Source organism: Chlamydotis macqueenii, chromosome 2 (genome assembly GCF_036417535.1).
Source record: "Chlamydotis macqueenii isolate bChlMac1 chromosome 2, bChlMac1.mat, whole genome shotgun sequence".
Taxonomy (NCBI): Eukaryota; Metazoa; Chordata; class Aves; order Otidiformes; family Otididae; genus Chlamydotis; species Chlamydotis macqueenii.
This window is the reverse complement of record NC_141557.1, coordinates 6898803-6915313: the sequence shown is the minus strand read 5'-3', so window position 1 is coordinate 6915313 and position 16511 is coordinate 6898803. Positions and strand designations below refer to the sequence as shown.

General features: G+C 42.0%; 1 protein-coding gene across 11 annotated transcripts in view; it reads left to right on the top strand.

Moving 5' to 3' along the window:
- KMT2C (lysine methyltransferase 2C) overlaps nt 1-16511 on the top strand; it is a 197257-nt gene that overhangs the window by 58512 nt on the left and 122234 nt on the right. For all 11 annotated transcript variants that reach the window (XM_086741820.1, XM_086741826.1, XM_086741825.1 and 8 more), the window contains 2 exons: nt 554-692; nt 14415-14621. In XM_086741820.1, coding sequence (XP_086597946.1) covers nt 554-692; nt 14415-14621 — 346 coding nt within the window. The remainder of the gene's footprint in view (nt 1-553; nt 693-14414; nt 14622-16511) is intronic.

Sequence of the window (16511 nt, the reverse complement as noted above, 5' to 3'; positions counted from 1 at the left end):
GTGTCAAATGATTGTCCAGCTTTTTTTTTTTTTTTTTCCTCCCAGGATAGGGTGGTGGGAGGGGTTTAACACGAGCCATTTGGCTTTCAGACAAATCCGTCATTTTTGGATGTTTCAGATGTCCAAAAACATTTCAGATGTATGTTACTGAGTAGCTTAACTGAAAGAGGTGAAGCAGTTCCAGATTACACCAGCTCAAATAAATATCTGGCACACTCATTCGTGAAAAAGAATTTCTTAATCTTCTTTTCTTAGTTTTGTGGTTCTCTTCAGTGTGTTTTAAATGCCTTCATTGAGGATTTTAAATGTTACACATTGTCTTCCTAAGTGAGTTCATTCTAGGTTGAAGGATAATTTTATTTCAATCTCTGTACATCAAACAGGAAGATTTTCCCTTCTCAATGTGCTCCAGCAGACATATTATTTCAACATTACAGATTCTTCAGCCTTTCCATTTCTCCACTCGAATCGTTTATCCTTTGCAAGATCTGATTATATTTTGACATGTTGTGTATTTTTTTTTTAAGTTACATTATTCTTATATTTTACACAGAAGTCAAAGAGCAATCTGCAGAAGAGGATGCCCAAACGGAAGTGGACAGCACCAAGCAGCTAACACCAGTCCTTCAGCGCTCGGTATCCGAGGAGTCTGCAAGCTCCACTGCCTCTGTGGGTGTGGAAGCTAAAACCAGGTTAGTGAGTCAGGGGGCAGGGCTGGGAGTCGGGTAATGGGGTGCAGGGTGCTGGGGCGCAGGCTTGGGACCTGCTACTGGGGCTTTGAAGTGCTGGCAGCATTGGCCTGTGCTTGAGACTGATGGCTTAATTGGCGTCTAGGGAGATCAAGGTGAAAAGCACATTCCTTGAGTGTTGTCCTCAGGCTACACTGGTAAACCCTTGAATTACAGCGTATTAGCTGTTTAAATTAAAACAGATATAAGTGATAGGAGATAAAATGTGATTACTAAAGCTTTCCTACTGAGAAAACGGTGTTTTGGCAAATCTATATAAAATGGTTTCTGAAGTTTCAGCTTTTATGTCTATATTTTCAGGAACAAAGTAAAACAGATCTCTTGTCATTTGTATTGTGTTCTTTCTTATTTCAGAATTTATAATGGAGAAAAATTACGTGGGTTTTTTTAACCTTTTATAAATGTAAATTACCCCAAAAGCAGTGTATGTATTAATTACATTATTTGGAGGTAAACAGAACACACTTTCTGTAATCACTGTTGAAACAGTATCACAGAATTCTAGCAGAGCTTCTCTGTTGAAGCCCTGGTAGCAGCTTTTAACCCAGTAGCGGGTCTCTTTGCTGCAGAGATTGCTGTTACCAGACAGTTATAGGTGCAATTAAATTTTGACAGATTTGGAGAGAACCATGGTCATCATTTTACTTCCTCCTAATTTGACACAGAGCATATTTTCTGTGCACAAAAAATTACGTCATCTATTTGCTGCATATATAATTTTCATGTGCTCACAAGCTTCTTGGGTTCCAGTACATACTTCCTTTCTTACAAAGAATTTTTGTTAAGTAGATCTTGCGTGTATACCTGAATGAAGTACACAGAAATTTCTGCTCTTAATGGAATTTTCCAAAGCTGGTATTAAATTGCAGTAAATAGGTAGAGCAGCTTGAACTGAACAGCTGTTTTGGTTCTTTATCTGACCCTGTTTTGGATTGTTTGCAAAAGTTTTAGTGCTGTTTCATCCGCTCTCTGTGCTTCTCAAGGTTACTTTCCTGCTGTTATCATGAATAGTAGATTACAGCACTTGCCCTAGCCGTAAACTTGTTTCTTAAAAGCTGGGCAGGAATCTTCTGAAAAACCTTCTGCACGGTTCTGAACCAGCCCTTTATTTGCCCTCAACTTACTCTTCCTCCCAACTGGAAGTGTTGACTTCAATTAGTCAAGATTGAAAGGCTATTGTAGGCCTGTTCCTTTGGCCAATTAAAGAATAAAAAAGCTAAGTACTATTAATTTTTAATTAAAATAACAGCGATCTCTGATATTTTGGAAAGAAATGTGTTAAGGAGATGTGGAACAGTTAATTAGGAGGCATAGATTTCGCTGATCCCAGGTAATTTTGTTTCCAGACTTGGATGCAAAATTGCTGTTAGCTGCAGAAGTCATTGAAGTCCTGGTAACAGTGGGGGAAAAAAATAGATGTCAGGTGTTTTTTTTGGCACTGTGTCTTGAAAGGTAGCAGAAGAAAGCCTATCCTGATCTGTGATGAGGAATCTATTCTGATTCTCCATCAGTCATCTGTGTCATTGTCTGTGGCGTGCTGACACTGCCACCGAGCCGTGCAGGGGTAGGAGGACAGGGTTCTGGGTGGCTTAACTCCATTCTCTTAGGAGAAAACACAGCGTGTGAAATAACACACGCCCATGGCATTTGGTTGTGTAATGGTGGGAGGAAATGTATGAAGATTTAGTGTGATTCTGTAGCCACTTTCAACCTGTAACTTGGGGAAGTAGTTTTGAAGCTGGTTTCCAAATTAATCGTACTCATCAGCTTCATCTCTCTTTTTGTAAGCTTTTCTATTTCTGTTTTATAGTATAAGTAACTTAATCCAGTGGAAATGTCTATATATTTAGAAATAAGTTTAGGTATACAAGACGTAGGAGAATTATGGGAGTATATTATAACAGACAGTGCAGAAATTGCCTAGGACACAGAAAAGAACCAAAACCTCCACCAGAAGTAGATGCCGGTGTAGGTGGAGCTGCTTTTGCATCACTTTTTTCTGAATTGAGTATAAAACAATTTTGGGTTGCTGTCTTCGGTAGTGAAGATAAAGGACTTAGAGAAGCACAGGACACAAAATGAAGTCTTGTACATGAAATAAATAATTTGCTACTGAAAAATAGTGATTTGAAACATAATAGGATATGTCAGAACTGGGATGGAGATTTCAGTAGCTGAGACATTAGCCAAAGCTTGGCTTGTGTGGTATTTTTCTCTGGATCCCTCCTGAGACTGAGGCTAAAGAAGAACATCCAAGCAAAAGGTGCGAGAGAAGATAGCCAATGTTGGAACCTTTCTGAGGTGGGATATGGGAGTCCAAGAGAACTATTCACTGCAAATGGGATTGGGGTGGGGAATTTAACAGCAGATTTAGGATTAGTGCTCAGAAAGCCATGTGCTGAAAACCATTAAAATAAATAGTATCTGAGTCATACTGGGGTAGGGAGGCTGAGAGAGGCGAGCCGTGTGTGTGTGTGTGTGAATTATTGACCACATGTGGGGAGGGGCAATAACGTCAAGCAAAGATAAACTATGGAGCCTGGCAGCGGTAAGGGTAACGCTGCCAGCTCTTATATATCATCAGTGTCATGGGTTTTGGAGCCTTTTCCTTTGGTTGTTCCCTTTTTCTTTTTATAAGCCTTGTGAGAAGCTTCTGTCAGCTCAGGACTTATGGCTGAGTGGAATCCAGCTTCTTCGAAAGGAATCTGCTCCCCTGGTTTGCGCTGCCTGCAGAGAGCAGGGGAAGTGCAGCCCATGAGGCGGGCGAGCAGCCAGAAACCGGCTGCGACTCGCAGCAGAGCCCGCTTCTACCTTCCTCCTCTGTTTCCCACATTGTCAACCCCAGGCATTAAAAGCTAATGAGAATGGCCTAGAAACACAATTTCACAGAAGAACAAAACACCTTTTGATTAATTTTATTTTCCATCTACTTTTGGAGACTGTCAGTTGCATTAATTGCACATTTTCAGTCCTTTTGTCATAATCATGAAGACAGAACATTCTTAAATAAGTAGAAGCTGAGATTTTCACAGAGCTTTTTTGATTTTGATACTTTGGTCTGCTAAATATCTGCTCTTGTGAGTGAGTCGTTAAAAACTACAAAAAAAACCCAACCAAACCCTGGCAACACACCTTCCTGCTTTCCTGCTTCACTTGTAATTGGACAGAGCATGTAATTTTCATTCCAGACCAATTGCACTATTCCCCCTTGTTTTATTGCTGCTGCTGCGATCAAATCTGGAATCTGGAGATGGAGGGCTGATGCTTTATTCCATCAAAAAGAAGTGGTTGGTGAACATCTGTTGATTGTGTGAACAAAGAAAATGGTCAAAAAGTATCAGTGAACTTCTTTATCTTTGTTGCTTACCTTTTTCTTCTTCTTTTTTTTTTTTTTTTTTTTTTTTTTTAATCTTCAAAGCGTGTCATAAAACTTGCAACCTTCGGCAACACTTAGTGGAAAAAGCAGTTGTGGAGTGGCAGAGAGATTAGATAAACTGGACAGAATAATCCTGTGGTGGTGGAAGGAGAAGCTAGATCTTTAGGCAGGAGGGAGTTAGGTAAAATATTTAATATTAAAAATATATTTTTTAAATTGTTAAATTTGCAAAGTCCAGCATGTATTTTAGGAGTCACCAGTATTAAGATTAATTTTGAAACTGATTATTTCTTTTGGTGCATATGTATTACGATACAGTTTGTAGATTTACATTAATGTTTTTCTGTGAGAATTCTTTCTGCAGAGAATGGACCTTATGTACCAAACAAGACACTTGAAATCATTGCAGAATTTTGCCTTTATGCTTAGAGATCTAGATCAACGCAACCATTTAGAATATCTTCCTCTGAAGTCAGTGATTGACTTCTACAACTGCAAAGTGGAGGTAGCATTCCTTCGTGTTATAAAAATAAATTGTTTAATAATAGTGAAATAATGTTTCATCATTATATCGATGACCAGTCTAGCCCAGAATGAAATCACTGGTTTGGCTGGCAGGGCACAATGTCAATATTGTCAGTAGGTGAAGACTAAGATCACACACTAAAAAACGAGAAAAAAAGTTAAATAGTGACTGTCCATCCTGTCTGTTCATACATTGACTAGGGAAGAATTTGATGACAGATCATTGTTAAAGGAGCTCTACCTCAGATTCACAGGGCAGGAAGGAGCCTTTGGAAGTCATCTAGTTCACCTCCTTTTCCCAGGCAGATATCTACAGCTGTCATTCCTGACAGATGTTTGCATAAACTACTCTTAAGTCTTGCAATAATAAAAACTCCAGATCTTCCCTAAACAGTCACTTCCAGTCCCTTCTTTGTTTTTGCTGTTGGAAGCACTTTCCTCACATCTAACCCACGCTCTCCTCATGCTGGATTTATCCCATTACTACTTGTACCATCTGCCAGGGATAATGAAGGACAGAATTGTGCAAAAGGCTCTTGGTTTATTTCCTCAGCATGCTTTACTTCAAAATAAAAATCCCAAATTTGTTGATACTTTCTTTGTAGATGATGTTTTCTTGAGCTCTGATTCTTCTTGCTGTTTGGAGTTCTCTCCGGATGGTCTGCATCTTTTTTGAAGCAGAATGCGTATTGCACAAATGGGGCCAAAGAAGGGTTTCACAGGCAGCCGTACTCCTGCCTTGTTCTTAGTTTGAACAATTGACATTGTGCCCATAATCTGTTCAGTGCTCTCGTGTAGAACTTGTGCCTTGTGAGATTTGATGCCCATGATCAATGACACTCATGACCCGGCTTTTAAGTTGCGTGGATCTTTGCTCCTTGAATTACTCTGTTACATAAGATGGTCCAGCCACAAAAACCAAACGTAGAAATGTCTCCTGCCCTGTGTGAGCAGGTGCTCCAGGTTTCTGCAGCCCCACTCTCAGCCTCTGATGGATGTTGGTAGGCCGTTTTTCTGTCTCTCTCCCATCCTACTAAGACTCCTTGTCTCTACCTGGGTTTCTCTTGCTGCTTACGTGCATGCAGCTGTCCTGCCACTGCTGGGCAGCAAGCCCAGTGCTGGCAGGTCAGGTCTGTTGACTGGACAGATTTTCTGTCCTCTGAGAGATGGTAGTCATACAGAGAAGCATCTCATGAGCAGGATTTCGGGGCTGGCAGTCTGTCAGACCATGCTGAAGGACTGATAGCAGTACCTGTAACGCAGTGTCCCACGTAGACCAAGTTCAGAAGTGGATGGGATGCCTGCTTTGTCAGAGGAATGCACAGATACCTGTTAATCCCAGGCGATGGTAAGAGTCTGGTGTCTTTAGTTCTGTTCTAGTGTTGAATAAATACAGAGTCTTCTCTAATTTCTTCAAATTCTTCTTTTTTTTTTTTTTTTTTTTTTCACCTCCAGCTTTCTTTGTCAGACTCTTGCCTTTTTTTTGTATTGTTGACTCATAGTCCTATTCTCTTTGCTTCTCTAATTCTGGTCTCTGCTTATCAGTTCTAATTGTTGTTTCAATGTCCACTAAGTTGTGGTTTCTTCTTTTTTGACTCTTCACCTGATCTGCCTTTTCCTTCTTTGCATCTCTGGTGGCTCCCAGACAGATGCTTGGAATATGATATTTCTTCTCATCCCTTTCTCCAATTTCTTATTTGTTTTCCTTGTCAGCTGAGGCCATGTTCTCTTCCTGTTTCCTTCAGCTTTCTGTGTTATTCCCCACAGTCAATTGTCCTGTTTCTCCACCACCTTCCATTTCCCTCACACAGCAAGCCCTCTGTCGTGCCCTGCCCATTCATTGATCATTCCTTCCTTCTCTTGCTGAAGCTGCTTCCACAGCTGATGGAAAGTTCAGGCAATTTAAATGACAAAGTCCGGACACACAGAATCCCTAAGCTGTAGTTGCAGAGATGATCCCAGTGAGTGTCTCTAACCTTTGCCGGAAGGATGTTTGTTCATGGGGTGAGGATGGTGCATATGGAGTCTGTTTGCACATAAGGATTGAGAGAGAATGGGACCGTGCCTGGTAAAGAGAGAATTTTTTTGAGCTTGTGGCTGCAAAGTGCCAAAGCTTTGCTTGAGCACATGGGATCTACGAGGTGAGGTTAGAAACATTTGGAGAAACAAGTTTGGACTAATTTTCATGGGGTTACAGGAAGTGTGTCTGTAACTCCAAAAATGAATATAGTAAAACTTAAAAAGGTTCACGGAGCAGCAGAAAGGTTGATCAAGACATGGAGTTGCTTTCCTGTGGGGAACAGCTGAATAAGCTAGGACCCTCAGTCTGGAAAAGAGATTGGAGGAGGAAGGTAAGGACTGTCAAAATCGTAGGTGACATGGAGAGGGTGGCTCTGTATTGACGTTCAGTTTCTTTTAATGCAAAAAACTGAGGGTCATCAAATGAACTTAAAGGGTTAGGTGCCAAATAAAAGGAGGTGATTCTTTGCACAGCAGGTAGTTGTCTAGGGTGACAGGAAAATCCTTGCCAAAGGATGTTGTGGATTGCTGAAAATTTATGTGAGGTCAAGAGCAGATTTGGAACAGTTCATGAGAGAGAATTACTGGCTATGTAGGAATCACAGCTGGTACAGCAGGGCCTTGAACTGAAAGTGCTGGGAGGCATGAGTAGTGTTCTGTTTGCCGTGCTCTTCAGTATCTCCTGTGCATCTGATCATGCGGGGCTGGGTGAACCTTTAATCTGACCCAGCACAGTTTTGACTAAAGAGCCCCACTCTGTTGTGTTCATCTCTTCTGTAAATGTCTTTCCAAAGGAAAAATACCATGTTTGAATTATACAGAACAGCATGTTTTTTTCCGTCCCCTAATGTGACTGAACAATTTCGATGAAACTTTCTTGAAAATGTGCTATTTAAAGCCAACTTGTTATATGTTAACTTTCAGTAATTTTGAGGTAGTAAGACCCTACTTAGTGTCCATATGAAGTTGCCTTCTGAGAGGTGCAGCCAGGTGCAGTTTTAGTGCTGTCTGTGTTGGTTTGCCAAGAGAGGGAGTTTCGCTTGAGCAGGCTGGCCTTTCTGGGCACAAAGGCACGCTGAAGATATGAGCCACAGTGCTTTTTATTCTTTGGGTTTTGTCACCCAGAGGTTAAATCGCCTCTCAAAATTGCGTGAAGTATGACCTTTCAGGTATGTTGACAGTTGCATTCTGTATGGGATTTTTGTTTGAGAGTGTGAGTGGGTTTAGATGGACATTAAGGAATGATTTCTAGATGGTCTTGGAGTAGACCTCTAAATTCACTTCTGTTCAGCACTGGCATTCTGGTAACCCCTCCTGCATTTAGGGCATGTGAAATCTTAACTGAGCTGTAAACATTTGTTTAAATTAAAGCTGACACATACTGGAGGTGAATAAGAGTATATTTTCATACTTCTTAAATTGTAGAATGTGTTGGGTTTTGGTAGTGTTTTCTTTCTTCTAAATGAGAAGAGTATCATTAAGTTGATTATATGGCTGTAGAACTCCAACTGTGCTGGTTTGAAAAAAACTGGGAAGCAATTGTCTAATGCAGTTTAATTGCTTTGTGAAAACTTCAAGTTTTAAAATTCTTCACCTGAAGTTCATATGAACTCTGTCCCACCCTCCTTTTGGAAAAGGAATTCTGCATAATTTTTTTTCCTTTTTTAAAGGAATCTGTAGAAGTAAAATACTCGTTTCAAAGCCAACTCTATGTAATAGTGTCAAACCACTTCAGAATTTCAAGTTGTTCTGTTTCCTGTTGGGAGGAGAACACTTGCTTGTCAAACACTTAAATACAGCTTGCAGCTGAGAACTTCTGTATCTTCCTCTTTGTGGTATCTCCATGTTGCACTTTTCATCCTTCTCTATCCTTAGTATCCTTCATTCAGCAGGGGGATTTATTGGGTTGTTTACCCCGTACCAATGTGAAGTTGTTACGTGTTGCCTAATGAATTTTCTTTAGTAGTTCCTTTCAAGCTTCTTCATTATTGACACCCAGATATTTACAGGATATTTAGATGAAGCTGAAAAGCTTCATCTAAAACCCTGAGTTTTAGAATAACTTCTCCTCTGTGAATGTCTCACATATGTTAGAACTCACACTGATGCAGACCCCAGTGTTGTTTCAAGCCAGAAATCCTTTTTTTTTCCACTTAAAATGCAGCTTGCAGGTCTTGATCTGAATTTTCACGAATGATACAATGGTGCATCTTCACTAAGGAGGAAAACAATTTACTCTTTAAATAACACAATGTAAAACGAGAGTGAAGGCAAAGTAGTTTGTGCGTTAGCACAGCTTGGCATAGCTAAGTAAATAGTAGGTCCCCTGTAGTGTTTAATTTAGCATTTTAACATACGTTAAAACTACTAACAGTGTTTGGGAGAAGAGTTCTCAAGGCCAGTTCTCATCAGTCTGCTTCGGTAATCAGTACAAACGATGCTCTGAAGTTCTGTTTTGCTCCCAAAGATTCTATTTCATTGTGGTGAGCTTAATTGGAATTGTGAAAAATAGATGTTAAAAACTTAATTTTAAATTTCTGTAACAGCTTTGCTGACACAACCCAAGGTTTTATGCTTCTCAGTTTCACCTTTCAAAAACGCCAAAGCATGTGTGAAAAAGACATCCTGAAGGCATTTCCAGACACTGGGGAAAATTATTGCATAATTCCTTTAAAAACAAACAAACTCATAGCAAAAGTCAAATGATGCTTTCTTCACCTTTTTTTTTTTCAACCCAAAGCATGAATGAAATAGATCTTGATTTTTACGCTTTCCAATTTTTTTTTTTTTTTAAGTTTGGTGCAATTATTATCACGGCAAGTGGCAGTAGTGATCATCTGTAACTCACTATTAATGTTTGAGGCGATGGTTATAGCTAGTAGGTCTTACTGGAATTGCCATGCCTTGGGTTTTCTCAGGTATTATCCATTGCCTTTTCCTGTTTACACAGCAACAACATCTCTGCTTTTAATGAGGTTGATTGAAAAGGTGAATGCAGAGTAAAACAACTTTGGTGTCTCACAGTAGGCTGGGAGGGATTTGAGAAGGGGCAAGAAGAGAGCATCTCTTGAGCTGAATCTGTGGGTTCGTATTTCTCCTGCCCTTGTCAGCTTCTGTTCATCTCTGTAGGATGGTTGTATTCCCCCATGCATGTTCTTCTGAAGGAAGGGGACCTTAAACACCTCTCTGCAGAACAGGTAGCTGCAGGATTTTCTTTAGTCTGTCTCCTTCACCACGTAGTACTAAAAGGGTTGTATAACATCAAGTGTCTTAGCGATAGACGCACTCAACATAGGCTGCTTGCTGTCTTCCTTGGCATTCTGCTGTATGGGGATCCTGGAGACACAGGAGGAGGTTATTCCTAGGAAACTGAGGAAGGGAAATGCATTCCCCAGCTATATGCATGGAGTTGCGGGTGGATGGCAGTGCCCCATATCATGGCAGCCTTCTACTCAGATGTGAAAAACGGGCAGGAGAGTGAGAGGTCACATCTGATACTGTTGAGGGTCACAGAAACTGACGTGGAGCAATCTGAAGATTTCCACCAGCTGCACAACACGGTACTCGTGCAGACACAAGTGCAGATCTGTGAGATGCGGGACACCGCATAAACAAAACATGTTTACGTAAGTCAGTCGGCACATCTGCTTATTGTCAAGGAGCCTGGGCTGACCCAGGATACCAGTGCCATTTCCCAGCTCGGACGCATCCAGGAGGGGCTTCTACTTACTCCTGTGAGTATAACTGCAGTGGCGCTTGGTGTGCTTGAGTGGTAATCCTGATAGTCAGCCTTAGAATAATTCCGTTAAAAAAAAATACAAGGTTTTGAGACTGTCAATTTAACTGAATATTTGCAAGCAAGCCAGAAGATGTTTCTCCTTCTCTGGTTGTAATTTAATATTGTGCAACTAGTTGCCCAATACTGCATGTGTTGAAATGAACTCCTTCAAACGGGAAAGTATGTGTTTTACGATGAGTCCTAATGACTGCATGTCATCTGTCAAGTGGAGGAAACAGTCACCGTTGTTCTCCCTTCTTCGGGCATTAACTGGCTGGAGGGCATTTTGTTTTCCTTCTTGGGGATGTGGGCTGGGGGGAGGATTGTAGCATCTTAGATTCTTGTCAGGGGGTTGAGTAAATTCTGTGTGAGGAAGAGGCACTGACCAGACAACTCGGTGAAATAAGAATTTGTGGAAGAAAATGTCTGTGGCAGTGCTGAGATCTACGTGTGTTTCTTGTTGGAAAGGACATCTTTCTAACAAGGTCCAAGTCTGGATCTCCTGTCATGACTTGGTAGGAACAGACATTGCCTTCAGACATTTTTCGCCTTATTGCCTCTTACTGCATCCCCCAAACCCGGTTGTATGTCTGGTTTGTTCTGAACATATTTTTTTCCTCTGCATTATGTATTAAGATTTGTGTGCATACAGATGTTTAAAATCTCTTGGGATGAGGTGAGGTATACAAGCACCTACTGCTAATAAACCACCTGTGGAATTTTAATCCTAGATAAAAAGGTAGCATTTGTTCTGGGAAAGTTTAGGAATTAAGTTGAAGTCACAAATAATGATGAATTTATATTTTGTTTGGAGCATCATAGCTGTATCTTAAATGGAGTATTGGTGAGCTTTCTCTTTCCTTTTTTCCTTAGTAGCTTATAAAAAGATGTGTGACACATCGTGTCTTGCTTGTTATCCCATTTTGAATTAGCCTGTTCTGAAAATATGCTAATTATGATAACAGATCTAGGATTTGATCTTAAGAGTTGCCAGTATCTCAATTTTGCTATCTTCAATATGAGAGCTCTTCTTGCATCGCAGATTTACATCCCCTAATTGCATATTGACATATGGAAAGTAGATTTGTAAGTACTTTTTGCAATCCTCAGATGATAGGAATAAAAAACTCTACCTTCTGCCCATACAGACATAACTTAAAATATTTACTGAGCACTTAAACCTAAAAGGCTAACGTGACGGAACTGGCCACTTTGCACTGCATGACAAATTGGCAGCGTGACGTGTTGGGAAGCGGAGGACCGTGGCTTTCCTGCAGAGGTGCTAGGCAGGGTGTACGCTGTCGCTGGTTGTTTCTTGGTATTTGGGCGCTGATACATTTGAAGCCCCTCTGCTTACCCTCCTGGGAAAGTGTGAAGCCTTTTTTTTTTTTTTTCCCCCCTTTTGTAATCCCTCCCCTCTATCTCAGCCGCACAGTCTCTTTGCTGTGGTCTGGGAATGCTCTGCTGCTTTTGTCTTTCACTTCTGCGTCTCTGTTGGTGTGCCCCCAGTGAAGGGTTCCCGCAGCCCCCTCCCCGCGGTGAGTGCCGGAACACTTGCTTCAGCTGCGGTCCCCAGCTTTGCTGAAGCAGGAGCAGTAGCACAAACCATATGATTCTTGACAGCTTCACAGCTGTCCACACCACGCTGCAGAGTAGCTGTGAAACTTGCTGCTCCTGTTGTTTCACTTCAGTCTGCCTGCAGAAAGCTACTGCTGGAAGTTGTGATGCCGGAGCTGCCTTGCAGGCTCCAGAAATGTCTGCTTTACCCTTGTACTCCTTTTTCAAATGGTACCACTTTAAAAGTTAGATTTTATTATTTTTAATTACTGATTTATATTTCTCTTTTATTATTGCATATTTGCTACAACTTCACTTCAAGGAGCTTTGTTTATTGAGTCATAATTATCCTCAAGTCTTTTAATGAACAGTGATAGTCTGTCCTAACAGAATGTATGAATAATTATTTATTCCACTGTGGATAATCTTGTGTTTGTAACTGGTGTAATTTATATACCGTGGTGCTGCCTGTTTAAATCTCTTAAGTCTCCTCACAGGTCTCTCTAGTCTCAACGAGCATAAAGAGCTTTGCTTTCCATTCTTACAAACTCTGCCTTGAGGCCAGATCAAGTTTCACCGGTAGTCTAGTGGTTGTACTCACTGACATACAAATTATAGTTTTTGTTGTTCTATCACACTGAAAACTAGCTTATAAAACAGAAATATTTACCGTTTAGCTGTAACTATTAGTTTTTCCCTGTTATTATGCTATATCTATCTATATTTTCTTTGCATCTTTTTATCTTTGGGTACCTTTTTCTGTCTCAGAGTATGTTAAACCAAATTGAAGGGGCTTTCTTGGATTCTCAGTGTCTTCTGTTCTGATCTGGAACTTTCCTTTTCTACTTTAGCCTTTTTCTGCTGCTGCTCTTGCCCCACCTGGCTGAAAAGCACAGGCACTCTATTTCCTCCCACAGAATTTAGTGACTGTTACGCAGGAGTTTAGCCTTAGGGTTTTTCATCCTCCCACCTTACCTCCCTCTGCCCACCTACCCAACACAGAGTGCCCCAAACCCAAATGTGCCACCTTGCCCATGCTCTGAAATCTATTTAAACGGGATCCAGGCTACACCAAGCCTGTATCCAAGTGCCTGATTCCCTAACGCATCTTTTGGCGGTCTTAGGGGCATAAATATGAAGAAAACAGAATTGCTCATTTAAGCATAAAAATGTGTTAAATGGCCTTCCTTTAATGCAAACTGCGTTAGTTGCAGAAGTTCACATTTTAAGTGTATGGATGTGTTTATTATAGAAATGTTTTTCAGTAGCTTCCATATGATGTGACACAAGGAGTGCTGTCAGAGCTGTCATTTCCGTGCTGTTGCTGTGTTGTGCGTGTTAAAACGTAATTGCAAGTGGTTCGGGGATGTTGTAGTGGTCACAGTTCTGTAAACAAAAATTTCTTCTAATGAAAATTTTAGATATTGTTTTGTTTTTAAATATTAAAGTAAAGTAGGATACTTCCAGTTCCTAAAGGGGGCCTACCAGAAAGCTGGAGAGGGGCTTCTCACAAGGGCATGTGGTGATAGGACAGAGGGGAGTGGCTTTAAATGGGAAGAGGGTAGGTTTAGGTCAGACATAAGGAGGAAATTATTCACTAAGAGGCTGGCGAGGCACTGGCACAGGTTGCCCAGAGAAGCTGTGGATGCCCCATCCCTTTAAGTGTTCAGGGCCAGGTTGGACGGGGCTTTGAGTGACCTGGTCTGGTGGAAGGTGTCCCTGCAGAGGGGCTGGAACCGGGTGATCTGTAAGGTCCCTTCCAACCCAAAGCATTCTGTCATTCTGTATTTGGATTTGTGTATGCTGTATGCCCTGGCATGTGTGACTCTAGCCATTGCTGTGATTTTTCTCATTACTCTGTTTTTGGTTTTTTTTTCATATTTCATCAAACCTTTGCTGTGCAGTATTTGCACATTGTCTTACACATAAGGTGGATGTGCTTACAGAAACGTCTGTGTGTAGTAACGTGCTGTGTTCAGAAAGGCAGAGCTTTGCATTTTCTCTGATGGCAGCACTGAGTTCTGTTAATGGGTATGAGATGTTAATAAAATTCTTCCTCTCTTTTCTTTTTTCCTCCCATTTTCTGATGCCTTTTACCAAGCATATGTCTAGAGATACAGAATTCTTGAACCTAAAGGTTATATTAATCATTTGAATATTAGGGGGGGGGGGGGGATTTTTTTGTTGTTTTGTTAATCATGCACTTCTGTGAACAAAAAAGTTCTTTTAACATAACTTAAATTAGCTGGAAACAGTGTTCCTGAATGCTGAATTTTGATACCTGATAGCAGTTGGGAGCTTTTATTATTTTGTTAGAAGGGGTTAAATTGGCATGAAACTTGCTCTTTGATAGGATATGCTTTGCTGTTTTCCCTCCCAAAAAAAGATGTAATTATCTTCCCTTGCACAGCGAACAACTCTGCGCCTTTTGTTACTGTGGAGAACGGAGCTCATTAGGACAAGGAGACTTAAAACAATTCAGTCCAACTCCTGGGTATGTTATCCCATGGAAAAACCAGCCTTTAACCAAGAGCGAAGCCAGCGACAGCACCGATGGAGCTTGTGAGAGAACTCCAAGGCAAAACTCAGTGCCGCGCAAACAGAGAGGACAGAAGAAGTAAGTCCATTCTACAGTAAATACGTATTTTGTGTTGTTTTGCATGAAGCATCTTTAGAGATACTGTACCGCAGTAGGCACAAACTTGCGTTTCTGAAAATATGGTTCATTAATATTAGTCTTTTTTTTTTTTTTCCAAAGAAAATCAAGCAGTGTAGGAATAGTGCTCTCTTCTGCTCTTTAAAGATTGGTTGGTTTCTCCTATCCAGTCTTCTTGACTCTGGAACAATACAGAAAAGGAACATAGTAGTTGTAAAGCACAGATCTACTTGTGAGGTTGACATAGGAGTAGAAGGAGGAGAAGATGTGGGCTTCCGACACGTTTTGTGTTTTGTAGATTGGAGTAACTAGAAGCCCATCTTCCCCTTGCCCTCCAAAACTGGCCTTCACAGTGCCGACAGTACTGTTGCAGGCATATGGTGCGGGTTCTTACCCTGCAGAAGTGGGCTTTGCTGGCAGGTTTCCCAGCAGGGTGGTTTTAGCCCTCGAAGGGCGGCGTGCCACGTGTCCTCTCAGGTTGGTCCCACCTTTCAGCGATGCTGAAAAATGGCAGGAACACACTCAACTCCGCAGGGAAGTTTTTAGTCAATGTACGGCACGTCTGGCTGTGGCGTGAGGGTGTTGACTGATCGAAGAGGAGCGTTTTTAAATCTGTCAGCGCACGATTTTTCCCGCAGGTACCGGCGTTCTGTCACCGCGGGCTTGTGCCGACCTCCGCGGGCGGACGCGGCTTTACTCAGCGGCTGCCTGTGAACGCGGGGATCGCTCAGCGCCGGCTGCGCGGCCTTGCGGGAAGCGCGGCTCTGCGGCCGGGCGGGGCCGGGCGGCGCGGGGCCGTGGGCGGCCGCCGGGCCCGGGGCCGCGCCGCGCTGGAGGCCGGGGATTGGCTGCGGGCGCTGGGCCGCCGCCAGCCCGCGGGGCCCGGCCGGGGAAGCGAAACGCCCGCGGAGGCGGCGGCTGCGCCCGGCCTTGAGGCGGGGCCGCCCGAGGGGCCGCGGCCTCCTGAGGGGGGGCCGCGGAGTGGCGCGGCGGGCTGGGCCGCTGCCTTTCCATTTGACCGAAATTCGCTCAAAAATATTGAATTTCAGGTTAAATCGGTGTGTTTCTTAAGTGAGAAAGCTTTCACATGAATAAAAATAACCTGTGAGTTGGGATTTTTTTTTTTTTTTCCTTCATGTTCCTTTAAACTCCTGCGTTTTGAGCGGCAGTTTAGTGCGAGAGGTGGACAGGGGCGGTGCTCGGGAACCAGCTGTGTTCGACAGAATGGGTCAATGTAATGGTTTAGTAAGGGATGTTGACAGTGTCAGAGTTTACAGGTTTGGGTTTTTTTCTGATGTTCAGCTTCTGTTGTGACTCGGGTCATGAAGATAGCATGTAAGAATTGAAAACTTTTCTTTGTTGGTGCAAGAGGGGTGTTACTCTCTTCCCCATAAACTGAGGTTGTTGTCTCTTTCCATGTATTTCTGAGTGTAATTGCTGAGGTAAAGCACGCATGGTTTTCAGGAAGGCGAAGTTAGCGCAGGTTAAATTTCGGTGCTTACAGTATCTCTTGGCTTATTGGCGGCAGGTCGTCTTTCGGGACCTTTTTTTAGAGATATAAGCAGGAGAGTGGTCAGGAAGCTTTGTGCTGTCTCAACTCTAGAAGCTCAGAAGTAACAGCACGTGCATACATTTGAGTTAGTAATGGGGGAGGATGATGAATAGAAAATACGGCACTGCCTTTCCTATTGACTGCAGAAGCATCAGAGATCAGGTTTCTTATCAGTAAGCCTAATGCACATCTTAGATGTCCAAGATAGTTTTTTGCTTGGAGGAAATAGAGGAGGAGGAGTCATCGCTTCTTTTTTTTTTTTATGGAGTAATCAGAGTTTTATTAATTGTTTTCTGTTG